Genomic DNA, 13,318 nt, shown 5'->3' with positions numbered 1-13,318 from the left:
TATGTTAGGACCTAAACTTGGGGGAATTACAAAGTTTAAACATGTTCTGGTTATGCCAAGTATGAGCTAGAGATGCAGGTTTTGGACTGGGTTTCCCTAGTCCTACCACAGCCACGAACATCCTTTCACTTCTGTCTGCCCTCGCGCAGCTCTGTGCCTTTAGTAACTCCATCCGTGAGAAAAAGGAGTAGTACTTCCTACTGTCAGAGGGGCTGCTCCGTCAGGACATCGCAGATTATCAGCCAGCGACAGTGTGGCATGCGAGGTGACAAAAACGCTACAAGCTGAGTTTATCGCTACACGGCCGGCCAACACCGCCGCGCCTAGTCACCAGCTAGTAGTCCCGCGGCGGCCGGAAGATGCCGTTAGCATGGAGACGCCGACAGGTGAGCGCCTGTCAGCCTGCGACGAGTCAATCCTGCAGCACCCCCGTGGGGCAGAGGGAAGCAAACCTCCCCTTGCCCCTTTCTCTGAGCCATCTCTTCTCGCTGGAAGTCACCCAGGGCGTCTGCGAGCAGGAGCCCGCTTTCCAGCCCCCCCACCCCGGGCTGCGCCTTTACCCCTCGAGCGCCCTCGCCGGCTGCGTGCAGCCCCCGTCCCCTCAGCCACCTCCCTCGCGCCGGCTGCCAACCGCCGCCAACCGCCGCCAACCGCCGCCGCTACCGGCGGCGCGAGGCCCCACGCGCCGCTCCTCGCGCCGGGCCGGGCGGGCTGAGGGGACAGACGGGTCCGGCGCCCCGAGGGGGGCAGCTCCCCTCGGGGCGGGCTGGGGCGCCTCGCCCGCGCCGGCAAGAGGGGCTGCACCCTCTGACGAGCCCGGGCGATGGGAGGCAGCGCGGCGGGGCGGGGTGACGGCCGCGGCTCTAATAAGGCCGGGGCCAGCGCTGGCCCAGGGCTCTTCGCCTCGCTGCCCCGCGCTGCCCGGCGCCCCTTGTCGTCCCCCCCCCCCCCCCCGCCCCCCAAAGAGCATGCAGTGCTTCCCGAGCCTGGTGCTGGCCCTGAGCTCGCTGCTGGGCGCCCTGGCGCTGCTGCAGCTCTCGCTGTACCTGCGGGTGCCGTCCCGCTACGGGAAGCACGAGGAGCGGCTGTGCCGGCCGCGGGGCCGGCTGCCGGCGCGCTGCGCCTGGTTCCTGCAGGAGCTGCCCTCCTTCCTGGTGCCCGCGCTGCTGCTGGCCCTGCGCAGCCCGCCCCGCCTCGAGCCGCTGGGCTGCCGCCTCCTCTGCTGCCTCTTCTGCTGGCACTACTTCTACAGGTACCGCCGCCGGGCCCGGCGGCCAGCGGCGGGGAGCGGGGACAGGTGCCTCGGCGGAGGGCTGCAGCCATCCCCCCCGCCCTAGAGAAAGGAGGGAGAAATAAGAGGTCAAGCGAGGCTGCGGCGGGGCGAGCAGCCCGGGCGGGCTGGGGCTGGGGCTGGGGCAGGGTCTCTTCCCCCCACCCCCGGGCGAGAGCCGGCGCCTCTAGGGTGGGAGAAGGGGGGGACGCGCCGCGGGGGTTTGCTCGACACGCAGGAGCCAGGCCAGCCGGTGCTCTCCGGGGAAGGAGCAGGTGGCACTGGGATGCTTTAAGCTGGGAGAGATGATGTATGCTTTAGGTGTTTAGTTTTGGGGTGGTTTCCGTTTTTTTGGTTTTTTTTTTTTTTTTTTTTTTTTTAAAGTTGTGGTAGGCTGGAGCAAGGGGATGAAATTAATCCGACTAATTATGTCAAGGCACATGCGAAGTGCGGGAAGGAGAAGCGCGGTGCACAGGCAGCACAGGCAGCAGCACCTGTCGCCAGTCAAAGACGTGGGAGTACGAGTGAGGACAGCCCGAATGCAAAAAGAGTACAGCACGGCTGCAGTAAGAGAGCAAGTACTGAAAGGGCCACAATTAATGTGAATTTAGCGTAGGAAAAACAGAGTAACTGCAGGCTTTCTATACCACAACACAAAAGTTGGCTCCTTATGCCTGATTCCTTATTCCCACTTTACTACCTACATAGTGGTTTCTCTTAGCCCGTAAGAGCTTTTTATTCAGAAATTCCACCGTATCAGATGTCAGTGAATTGTCTTTGAATTAATTCTGTATTTACTGATCAAGAGCCCCAAGAAAGGGTGGGGTTTTGACTCTCTGTTGGTGATAACTTTAGGTTGGTTGAAGTGATATAGCTCTACAGCTGTCATGCGGTTCTGCAGTCAACGGGACTTGGTTCTGAAATGCCTGGACTATATCACAGGAATATATCTCCCTGCAATGAGCTGTGTGTGTTTTATCTTCTGTTTCACTTCCATTTTCCATGGAGTGCTCTCATAAGGAGTTTGATTTTTTTTTTTTTTGATTCTCTGTTCATGAGAAAAACTGACTTCACAAATGGCATGTACATGTGGCTGTGTTATGTCATTACGTAGTAAAGAGCTATCTAACTTCTGAAGCAAAGCTTCATTTCTGAGCTGGTTTGCCATTTTTACTCCAAATTCTATTTCTATGTTTATTCTCTTTGCCAGAAATATGAAACATGCCTACAAGAATTGATCAGAAATGATTATTTGCATCTCAACCAAAATCAGCATGTTGAAAATGCAACTGCAGTGTTTCTGGAGTTAGGGAGACAGTTTAGGGATAGAAGCTCTAGATTTTTGTATGCAAACTCAAAAAAGGAGAATGGTTTCAGGTACTAAATTGTAGTCATGTTACAGATATATTCATTATGGTTAATGTTGTTTTTTCCTTTTTTCACTCTAAGTTAGCTGGGAGACACCATCTGTGACACATTCAGCTCCCACTTAGCCAGGCTTATTAATTATATGTAGTCATACCAAATTTAGTTTAATTCATTCTCCTATTCTCAAGGATTTCTGACAGTTTCAGAAACACAGAAATCAATGACCACTACTAGACAACTTACCCTGCTCTGTAAGCTTGTATTTGTTGAGTCACTGGCTCTTTTCCAGTGTTACTGGTAGGCTTAAGCAGAAGCACTGTTTTTCCCTACATTTTCTTTCTCACATAGCTTGGGGGATTCTGCATCTCTGGGTGGAGTATTCTGTTTCCCTTCTGAAAGTTAAAGCTCTCATTTTAATCAAGTCTAGTTAACAGACTATTTTGTTTCTAATACTGTGTATTACTCCAGTATTATTTTTATAATGTGCAGCCTTTTCTCATGCAAGCCATTCTGAGACTCTATTGAATCAATTCATTTTTGAAATATTATATTAAAAAATAGTGCTCTATTATTAGGTAAAAGAGAAACAAAAAGAATAAATGAGGAGTTTTTCCTTATTTCATTCACTAGCCAAGTGGCATATGGTTTTTGAAAAGATGTTCAGCATTTTGATATAAGAGCAAAATGTATCTTGATTTTTTTTTTTCAATTTCCTATCAGATACAAATACCTTTACTAGAAATAACCTAGCAAGTTTTTAAATATTTTCATGAGTAAACTTGACTGCAAGTACAATGAGTAAAATGTACACTTCATCAATAATAAAATTACATTTAATTAATGGAGGTAGCCTACTGCAGTTTTTCTCTTTGACTTTGGAGTTTTAAGTGAATAAAGCTGTGCCCTTTTAATTCTGAATATATTTTTGTTAATCTGCTCCTACTTTTACCACTGATCATCTGACACCTGTGTTTAAGCATTCCTTTACATTTCTATGAAAATATTCCTGTTGAGAAAAGTTACTTCATGCATTCTTGCATAATTTAGTGATGTCTTTTTCTCTACATGGAAGCTTTTGTGATTCCTAGTTGTCACACCTCTTACATTAAACATCCATGTAGAAGAGAAGTTTTGATTAGATACAGACATGGAAGGTCAATAGAGCGCATCAGAGAAACACAGATTTTTAATTGATCTGTATGCTATCTATTCTGCCTTCCTATGTATTATGACCAGCTGTGCTGCCTCAGTGGTTTGTGTTTGGCTGAAGCACGTATTTCAGAATTTCTTTAAGTCTTGATTTGAAGACTTCAGAAGATCTAGAATCCATCATTCATTTTCTATGGAGAATGCACTATTTTTTTTTTTTTGGTTGTTTACTCTTGTAGGTCTTCACTATTGCTTAAACAATGTGTTTAAAATTTCTTGCTTGAATTTGACTAGCCTCATTTTCCTCCCAAAGGTGCTTGCTATTTCTCTGTGCTAATTTAAAGCACCCCATAGTATCCTTCAGTATTTTCTTACTATGATGTCACTTACACAGTAATCAGATCATCTTTCAATCTGCTTGTTACAGAGCTGTCAGGACCTCCATCTGCACCGATGTGATCCAGATAATACAGGAGCACATGATCATATTTCTGATTAATTAGCTACTGCACATGATATGGTGTTTGTGCTGGATTTATGTTTTTCTGGCGGCTTTATGCCAGCTATAGGGGAACAGACACTACCTGATCTGACATAGAATTATAGTGGTGCAGACATATGATACCTCATCCAGCATGAGGTCTGTCAGGATAAAGTTACCTTTTCATAAATTTAGGAACAGGTTTAAACCAGCAAAATGACTTTGTCCTGCTTTTGCACGTGGTGTCACGTAGCTTCAATATCTTTTATTTGATCTGAGGCATCCTGAAACAGATTTATCATGTCACTGAGCTGCAGCTGAAGGCCCTCACTACAAAACATTTTTTGCCCTCAGCTGGTGTCTGTGGCTTTTTTCTTCTCCTCTTGTCCTACATCCTTTTAAAAAATGAACACATCAGTATTGGATGTAGACTGCAATATCAGAGTTATAGTAGCACCTTCCCATTCCTGACTGCTACTCCCATGTTTACAGATCAAAATGGTGCTTTTTGCCTTGGAGACATGCCAGCAACCCCTGCGAGTTTCCAGGCTACTATGCGCAGCCATCCCACCCTGGCGTCACTGCTTTCCAAGGTTACAATCTACCGTGCTTTGGGATTGGCTTGTGTTTCTACGCCTAGAATGTGTGCCATCTGCCGATTTTTATCAGTGGTGATTTTATATTTATTGACAGATCATTGAGGAATATGCTGAGGAGTTGCTGTAGGGACCGCTGCAGTCCTCTGCTGGAAAGTCCCTGGGCTAATGCTGATGACTCCTCTTCGACAAGGACTTTGTAGGACCTCTCTGCCCAGAGCCCAGCGAGCCAGGTCTGGCACGCTGCATGCTCCTGTCCAGCCCGCTGCAGAAGGAGATGGGAGACCGCCACCTGAGCAGGGACTGCTGGCCAAAAAGCCAGCCCCTCCACTAGCACCATCTAATCTTCTGGGATCTTCTGTCCCAGAGGTTGCAAGAGGGAGGTTTTGCCCCCTTCCTGCCTTGGCCCAGGAGCAGCAGCGCAGCTGCCTGTTGTGAACCCTAACAGCAGTACACACTTTGTCCTGCTCTGCCACCACTAGGAAGCAGCCTCTGTCTTTGTGGCAAGCACAAGATGGTGCATTCGCTGTGGCTTCCATGAAAGGTTAAAGGCAGACTTCTTTTGCTGCTGCTTCTGCTGTGGAAGGGAGGGAAGGGAGGAATCCCACATCCCGTCCCCTGACCTTTTGTCTGCCATCCTTAGTTAGCCAGCTCTTCGTCTTTCAAATGTGCTCTTTATTACCACAGCATGCTGTGGATTTAATACAATCCAAATGTCCTGTGGTGCTAAGGCAAATATCCTATAAAAATCTGAGCTGCTTACATCTGTTTTAGGTAAGCTCATAGCTTCTTCACTTTCATGAAGGTCAGGACAAGTGTGATGGTAGGACATCCAAAACCAATGAGGTAGAGAGGCAGAGAAAAGGGGGAAGAAACTGAGAGAAGCACTTAATGCCAAGTCTGCCATCTGTATATGCAATCTCTATGAAAAGCTGGCCATGAGCTGAAAATGATGAGTGGCATAAGATTTGTGTACAGGAATTCTTCTTGTGAGAAATGATTTATAAATTATTTTGGTTGGAAATGTGATTTGTAATACAACCCCTCCTGCTAGAGGGACTGTGCTGGTTAAGGAATATATTGAGAATGCCAAGCGAGGCCCTCAGGTAGCGGGGAGAAAAGACAGTTTGCTGCATTCCCATTTTGCAGTCCAACTTTAAGAAACAAAGGAGGGGAATAGAATATTGGATGAGAGAAAGACATTATAGCTGTATTTTATATAAAACCCTAATGCTGCATTCCTGTTAGAACCGGAACCAAGGAAGAAGCGAGAAAGATATGGATGAGGGAGCAGAAGAGACGCCACCTTGAACAGTGGTGGCGATAAAGTCTTGTCTGAGTGAGCTACAACTGACAGGCTAATCAGGGAGATACTGGAGTGAAAGACAGAGCGTTGCATTTGTTTCCCCTCTCTGTCCCACAGCAGCAGAGGCACCAGCAATATAAGGAGGCTTTTTAGTTTCAAATACCATCTAGAATTATATTTTGTTATTTATCTTCTTTTCTTGCAACTTTGTTTCCAATTTTGCAGTCAACAGTCAAGAGTGTATCTTTTTACTGTTAGCATAAAAAACACCTTTACATTTGCTGTTTTCATTTGGCAGAACAATCAGGTAAATCAGACAGGCATTAAGCAGCTGGATTCCCCCAAAATCCCTTTGGTTGCAGGTGACCCATCTGGTGTATCTGTACTTAATTTTCTACAAATTGAGATCTTCCTAAAAAAGATCAGGAAAAGCAGGTGTATATGGCAAAAGAATGGGAAAGCAGGAACATTTGAAGACAATATCCTGTATGCAATTGTGCAATTTTCCTTTTACACACCTTTCTGTCCAGTTTCCTTCCCTTCAAATTTGAGTTGGGGAGGGAAAAAAAAAAAAAAAAAAGATGCTCCCTACTCCCAGCTCTGCCCAGTGTGGCTTGTGCACTCCCTTTTAAAGCCTACCCGCATTGCCTGGTTGGTCTGGCAGGTGCAGCGCTTGCCTGGACACACCGATTATTCTCTCAGATAGGTGTGCCTATTCATGATCAGTGAGAAGAGCAGCTCAGGCCTCCAGAGAAACGCAGATGGGTGTAAGCCCTGAATGAGTAAATTGTTTATAAATTAATTTTGCTCATAACTTTTAAAGGTATTTTATATTTGCCCTTGCAGGTTTTTAACCATGTTTTTTGAAACACCAAGTAGATAAATAGAGATTAGATTAATTTTGATGTATACACTTCTAAGTGGGACTCTCCTTGCTAATATTGAATATAATCAGACCATAACCAACAGCTTCTAAACCAGAAATTAATTTTCTCCATCAGAATAGTTATTTTATCCTTTGGTCTTAGAAATTCATTGTCATTAAGTGTCAAGACCTAAAGACATTTTCAGCAGTGGCCTCATGAAACCTCTGTCTCCCAGCATCATTCATCTCCCAACAAACAAAACGCAGGTATCTGGCAAGTAACTAATCTTATTCTCTGATTTGCTTCTCTTCAATGTTTTGCAATAGATCCTAAGCAGACTCCTCTCTGGCCTTCACTAGCTATGGAGTAATACATTTGCATGGGATGTCTTATGTTTAGACTTACCAGTAACGCTAAATCTGGTAGTGACATCCGTAATGTGGGCTGGCCATTCGCCTTACCTCATTTACTTATTCCGTGCTCCCAATCAATCAGTTTGCAACTCGTCCTCATGGGTTTCAGTAATGTCAACCATTTCTCTTTTCTTCTCATCAATGAAAATATTAGATTCATTGCTGTTTTTGCCCAGACTCCTCAAATTAATATATGAATAGTCAACAAAACCACCTTCTCTTTGCGTTCTTTGCCACAGAAGTTTAATATGTTCACATATCTAGTGCTGGAATTGAGTTTGCTTCCCTGCAGTTTTCGCCAGCATTATTGAATACCCTCCTAATTGTGCCCTCATAGTAGAAGACTAGTTGATTGCCTTCCCAACTAGGAGCACAAATACTCCTATCTGTACATTCCTTTTCTACTGGGATATGGCCTAATGTTTTAGAAACCTGTAGTTGTTACCCAGCCCAGAGTGTACCCACATAATTTTTCTTTTTCTCCTTTGTACCAGAAGAATTTCCACAGAGATAACTTAGACTTATATATTCCTTCACTCCTTTCAAAAAAACATATCTGTTAATAGTATATTTCTATAAGATGCCAATTTATCTGTGCTATTTTATCATTACCAGTGAAGATTTGCTGGGCAACTTCACAATCCCTTATAGTTTTGTAGTTATAACTGAGGGATTTTTTTCTCCAGACTGACTTCACTGTGTGATGTTCTCTTGCTGTACATTCCCTGTCAGGCCATGCCCTTCCTGTTCTGTCACATAAGGCAATAATTCCCAAATCTGGTTGTTCAGGAAGGTTTTGTGTTCTTGAGTGCTGCACAGCATTACAATTTATGATTCCAGTATTATAAATTATGAATATTTGTTGTCTTACAGTCCACTGGCCTAAGTTTCATATACCGGAAGTCTTTCCTGCCTTCCAGAAGAAGGGAAAGCACAGTACAGGCAGAGCAGGTCACAGAAGTGGATTTTTTTTTTTTTTTTGGTTCTGTCTCTGCCACCTGAAGCAGGGCCATAGCTAAAGCAGTATTCATGCTCCCTCTGAAATGCCTCTGTCACTCCTATTTGCCTGTAGTGATAAATACGCTAAGGTTTGGTGAGTGTTCAGTACTAGCCCACTCTGGAGAGAATTGTTCAAATCACAGCCCCTGCTTCTGGTCAGAGAACGGAAGTCCCCGCTGCAAGGCTGCCACCAAGGTGCAGGCAGCTCCCTCTGACCTCGCCTATGTGGGATCTGGGCCGGGCATGGAAATTATAACACTTTATATCCTGAGAGCCTGAAGTCTTATTGAAAGACACGGTCTGAGCACTGAAATGCATACGCCACTGAGCTTTGGTAAGACAGGAGAATGTGAAGATCTAGATTTGCATTACTGGATTCCTGCTATCTGTATTAGAAAAGCAGAGTTATAAAGTGCTATACTAAAAGATTAAATAATATGCTGGAGTCTTAGTAAGTATTTTTACTTTAAAATAATATTGCTTCTACCAAACGAGGAAATTACTTGCTTTAATTATGGGATGCCTTCAGTATTCCCTTACTGATGGCTAAACGCTGCTCTCTTAAGTAGGAAATAAAAAGCTAGAAAGAGATGTTAAGGTTCACTTCGTATGTGCAGTGGGAAATTTTATTGTGGACTTTGCTCTTTCAAGGTGCACAAATCTGGTTGGGTTGGGTTTTTTTTTTTTTTTTTTTTTTGCACTTCTTACCTATGACTGTAAGAGAGGCAACCTCTGTGGGGCTGTGGGGAGAGGTACTATTTTTTTACTAAGCCACCAAATATAGATGAGCAAAAGGACAAACTTGAACAAGGCCCTTTGTGTACTCAAAAGCTTATAATAGTATGCCATTTCCCAATTTTGGGGAGGTCAGATAAGGATAAAAGTCTATGAAACAACCTTCTGATATTACAGCTATAAATATCTGCCCATCCTAGATGCTCCATCTATTGAATCTCCTCTAGTGTAAGTTATTCTTGGTACCGCCTTCAAAAATAAACTCTTTTTACTCAAGAAAAATTATGATGAAAAAATATTTTCAACCTATAAAGTGATCACTCTTAAGTCACATACTTTTAAGTGTCCTTCTCTCCTTCTAGGCGTTGATTTAAATGTGGCAGGCAAACTGATCAGTAGGGTCATCCTTACTGATTTTTGTCAAATAAAAAAAAATTCCTGAAACACATGTGCATCTACACTTGCTTGAATAAAGGAGCTATGTTAGTTTTTGCTGACCGCTCAGCTGACATGGTAATTATTTCGGAACATCTCATAGGTACGACAGCAATGAAACTGAAATGATCTCTCTTAAAAAATCTATTCTAATACTAAAACTAGGTTAGAAGATTCTGTATGGAAAGGTGGGAAAAGTCAGCTGACAGGAAGAAAAATGTATACATTTTTCTGTAGATACAAATTCAGTGATCAGGCTAAGACTAGCAAAATTTTCTTCAGCACTGCACTTTCAAAATCCCATTCCCTACAGTTTTGATACCTAAGGACCAGCAGAAAGATCTACCAGTCCCGTGAACGTACACAGCTTAATCCAACGCTTTCCACGTTAGAGTACTGCCTCACAGAAATGGCATTAGAAAATGTCACTATATCAAGATATCTGCAAAGAGTTGTGTTTTCTGCTACAGAAAATATGTTTGCGTATCTGAGATGTTACAGAGCAAATCACTTCCTATGCAAGGCTCTGCAGGAGCAGGTCCTGGGACAGAGTGAGAACCTGTGGTGCTTTCTCATACTGGTAAAGATGGGTTGGGCTGCTTTGCTAGAAAGCCAAATCCCCTTGAGCTAGGCCTTCATGCCATTGTTTGGAACGGGGCAGAAAGACTAGAGAGAGCTCTGACCAAGCTAGCTGGCTGTCTGGCCACATTAGCGTGGTCTCCAGGTAGAGCTACACATGCAAGTACCTCTGGAAAGTTGTCCTAAGTAGACCTTCCCGTGACTGCATGTCACACATCTGGGGCAGAACAATGTATATGCATCTATAAAACTTTCGCCACTCCTGAAAACAACCAAGGAGGGGAAAAAAAAGGTTTTATTTGTATTATGCTACTGGGTTCTTTATATTTGTTTGCTTCTCTTTATAACCTTTTTAAACAAAGAAGCATTAAAGCATTCATGTTTTGAAACTTGGCCTGCATTAAGGTTACTAAAGTGGAGAGATGTGTCTCTGGCTGTTCCCAGGAAAAGCAATCTAAACTTGGCGGAGCTGTTTCTGAAAAATGTATTTGTATTTGTTCAGGGATATAAAGTTTGCCAGCTAACATCTTTAAAGAGTCCGTCCACACTGAGCAGGTGCTGGTTCCTCTGAGGCTATAAGCAGGACCAACATGTGTGAATCTTTGCAATCCAGCCAAGCATTCTCCAGGCCAGGACTGGAGGGGCAGAGCTGGACTTTTCATTTCAGTGGTACTTCTGGCGAGTAGAGTATTCAACAGAGAAGAAATGGTCTCCCAGATGGAGTACTGGCAGCACAGGCTAGGATAATACAATGTGTCTTGAATGCAGAAAAATGAAAAATACTGTGAGGCTTACAGTCTGGAATAGAAGATGGGAAGAGATAAAAAGAAGGGAAGGGCAGTATCAGGGTAAACCCAGAGAACAAGGGACTCTTTAATACTGACCTTTCTATGCTTTGAGTGTTTGATTAGCAACTTTCAGTGTTAGGGAATTTTTGATGTAATGTGTGCATTCGGAGGGAGCAAAGATGGCTGTGACTCAGAATCAGCCCAGAGTAGGTCTTTTCTTTGGGAAAAAAGGGAGGACGTTTAGTACTCTCATCATTTTTAATGTGAGCACAAAATCAGGACGTGAACTGGCTATTTCAAATTTGGTTCCTCATTATATATATGTGCTGCCTTGGATTCCATGAGGTCGTACTGCTTCAGAAGGAATTTGGATTACTACCTTTCCAAATGTAAGACATTTCAACCAGTGTTCTTCAAAATGTGCACCTAAAAGTTTAGAAATGATAATTTTTAACATTAACATTATTTACCCTTCTAAAAGATAAAATAATTTCCTGGTTACCTGCTATAGAAATTGATGGGTTTACATATTAATAGAAGGGTATGTCTGAGATCCTGATGTACAGTGTCCAGATGCTGCAAGTTACTGGGGGAGAGGCAGGGGAGTATTGAAAATTAATCAAATTGAACATACTCAGTAAACCTTGAGACCCCAAAACACATGCCTGTGCAAACATGACCTTAAGATATTTCAGTATGGAGCTGACTTCCTGTAATTTTTAGACCTTTTTGGCCTTTGAATTTGTCTTCCTTCAAAAATCATGTTCATCCTTACTGCTTTTTAATTAGCTTGAAATATAGACTTAACTGAGGACAGAGCTTGGTCTGACAAGTGGAATTTACTGAGACATCATGTTTTTAATAAGACTAACCCAAGACATTTGTTTTAGCTATGCTGAGTGTACAAAACTGCCAGAAATGAAAAATAATTTTAAATGTTGCAATTGTTTAGTTAGATATGTTTTTGGATATGCGCAAGGAGCAAGTCTATGAATAAGGCTTGAAAATTTCCTTTGCAAGAAAGAATAAGGCTCAAACTTTGGCAAAAAAATGTATGTAGTGTTTATAGCCATTGCGGTTATGAAGAGGACTTTCCCAATATGCAGCAGGCCTAAACTGCTTCAGAGGTTTGTTGCTGAATCTTGCAGCTTCTTAGGGCATTTCAGTGCATGGTAACAAATAAGCAAGCAGATGACCTGGTGCTGCACTTCTGAACTCTGTGGGCAATGATGAAATAGCCAGAAATCCTTCTACTGTGATCCTGCTGCATGGTGAAAGACATAAGCACTATCAGCAGAGGTAGGGCTTTGAGCTGTTGTTGACTGAGGCAGCTTTTGAACAGAGCTAGCAAGAAACTGCATGAGGACCTCTGTTTTCTCACAGATCAATTTTTTTACAGCAACACATAGCTTACAATCTCAAACTGCTTCACACAGCAGAATAAACAACCTAGATGTGTCAAGTCGCTTGTGCTGAGGATGAGAATCCCACAGCTGGCTCCCACCTCATGCACTCATGTCCTTGGGTCTGTATCTGAGTCTCCTGTGGCCCCAAAGTGTCACTTCTGCTCTATGGCCTCCATGTCAGAGGCAGCGGCTCGGCCTGACCAGCAAGGCAGTTGCAAGCCTGTTGGCTGTGAGTGTGAGCACGCTGGCTCACGTGTGCCTGAGAGCTGACACACTCCCCAGCTAGAGCCCGGCGCTGGAAACTCGCTGCCACCGGGGGCTTGGGTCCTTTCTGCCTCACACAAACCAACTGCATGGGGATGTAGGGGCAGGGAGAGAGGAAACCTTGGAGGTCTGCGCCTCCCCTAATGCCCAGCGGCGCACAGCCTTGCTACTGGAACAAATGGCCAGCCTCTCCTTTGGCAGCCGTATAGATCAGTGCTAGTTTATTTTCCAACTATGCAAACAGTTTACAGTTTGTCAAAAACTGCAACTGTGGAGGCACTTTTCAAAGACAATGGAATTCAGGGTTAAGTAATACAAGAAGCACAATGCTGTTCCATGTACAGGTCAATATAAACCATCCTAGTCCTGTGTCATTGGTGAGTCGTTTCCAGCTACAGGATTCAGAAGTGCTGCTGCCGAGGGGAAAATGATTGACCTGCTAGGAAGCCTGAAGGGTGCATTTCTGTTGCCGAAGATAAATGGCCATAACTGCAAAGAGTGAGGGACAAAGGTGAAAGCACTACAATGAAGGAGATAGATAAAGGCAAAGTGCAGTGGTAGTGCTGCAAGAGATACAAGTCTTAAATGGAAAAAAAGTATACGAAGAGCCATAAAAGAGGTGTGTCTGAAGAAGGAAAGACAAAAAAGGACAAAGTGAGAAAG

General features: G+C 44.0%; 1 protein-coding gene and 1 long non-coding RNA gene across 2 annotated transcripts in view; one reads left to right on the top strand and one right to left on the bottom strand.

Moving 5' to 3' along the window:
- LOC138066816 (uncharacterized) overlaps positions 1 to 1,167 on the bottom strand; it is a 17,644-nt gene extending 16,477 nt beyond the window's left edge. Inside the window, exon 1 of the long non-coding RNA XR_011140324.1 lies at positions 1,047 to 1,167. This is a non-coding gene — a long non-coding RNA (uncharacterized lncRNA). The remainder of the gene's footprint in view (positions 1 to 1,046) is intronic.
- SRD5A2 (steroid 5 alpha-reductase 2) overlaps positions 888 to 13,318 on the top strand; it is a 27,363-nt gene continuing 14,932 nt past the window's right edge. Inside the window, exon 1 of the mRNA XM_068939335.1 lies at positions 888 to 1,252. Coding sequence (XP_068795436.1) covers positions 969 to 1,252 — 284 coding nt within the window. The 5' untranslated portion in view covers positions 888 to 968. The remainder of the gene's footprint in view (positions 1,253 to 13,318) is intronic.

The sequence above is a fragment of the Struthio camelus genome, chromosome 3, assembly GCF_040807025.1.
Source record: "Struthio camelus isolate bStrCam1 chromosome 3, bStrCam1.hap1, whole genome shotgun sequence".
Lineage (NCBI taxonomy): Eukaryota > Metazoa > Chordata > Aves > Struthioniformes > Struthionidae > Struthio > Struthio camelus.
Note: the sequence above shows the minus strand (reverse complement) of the source record. Positions and strands in the feature narration are given on the sequence as shown.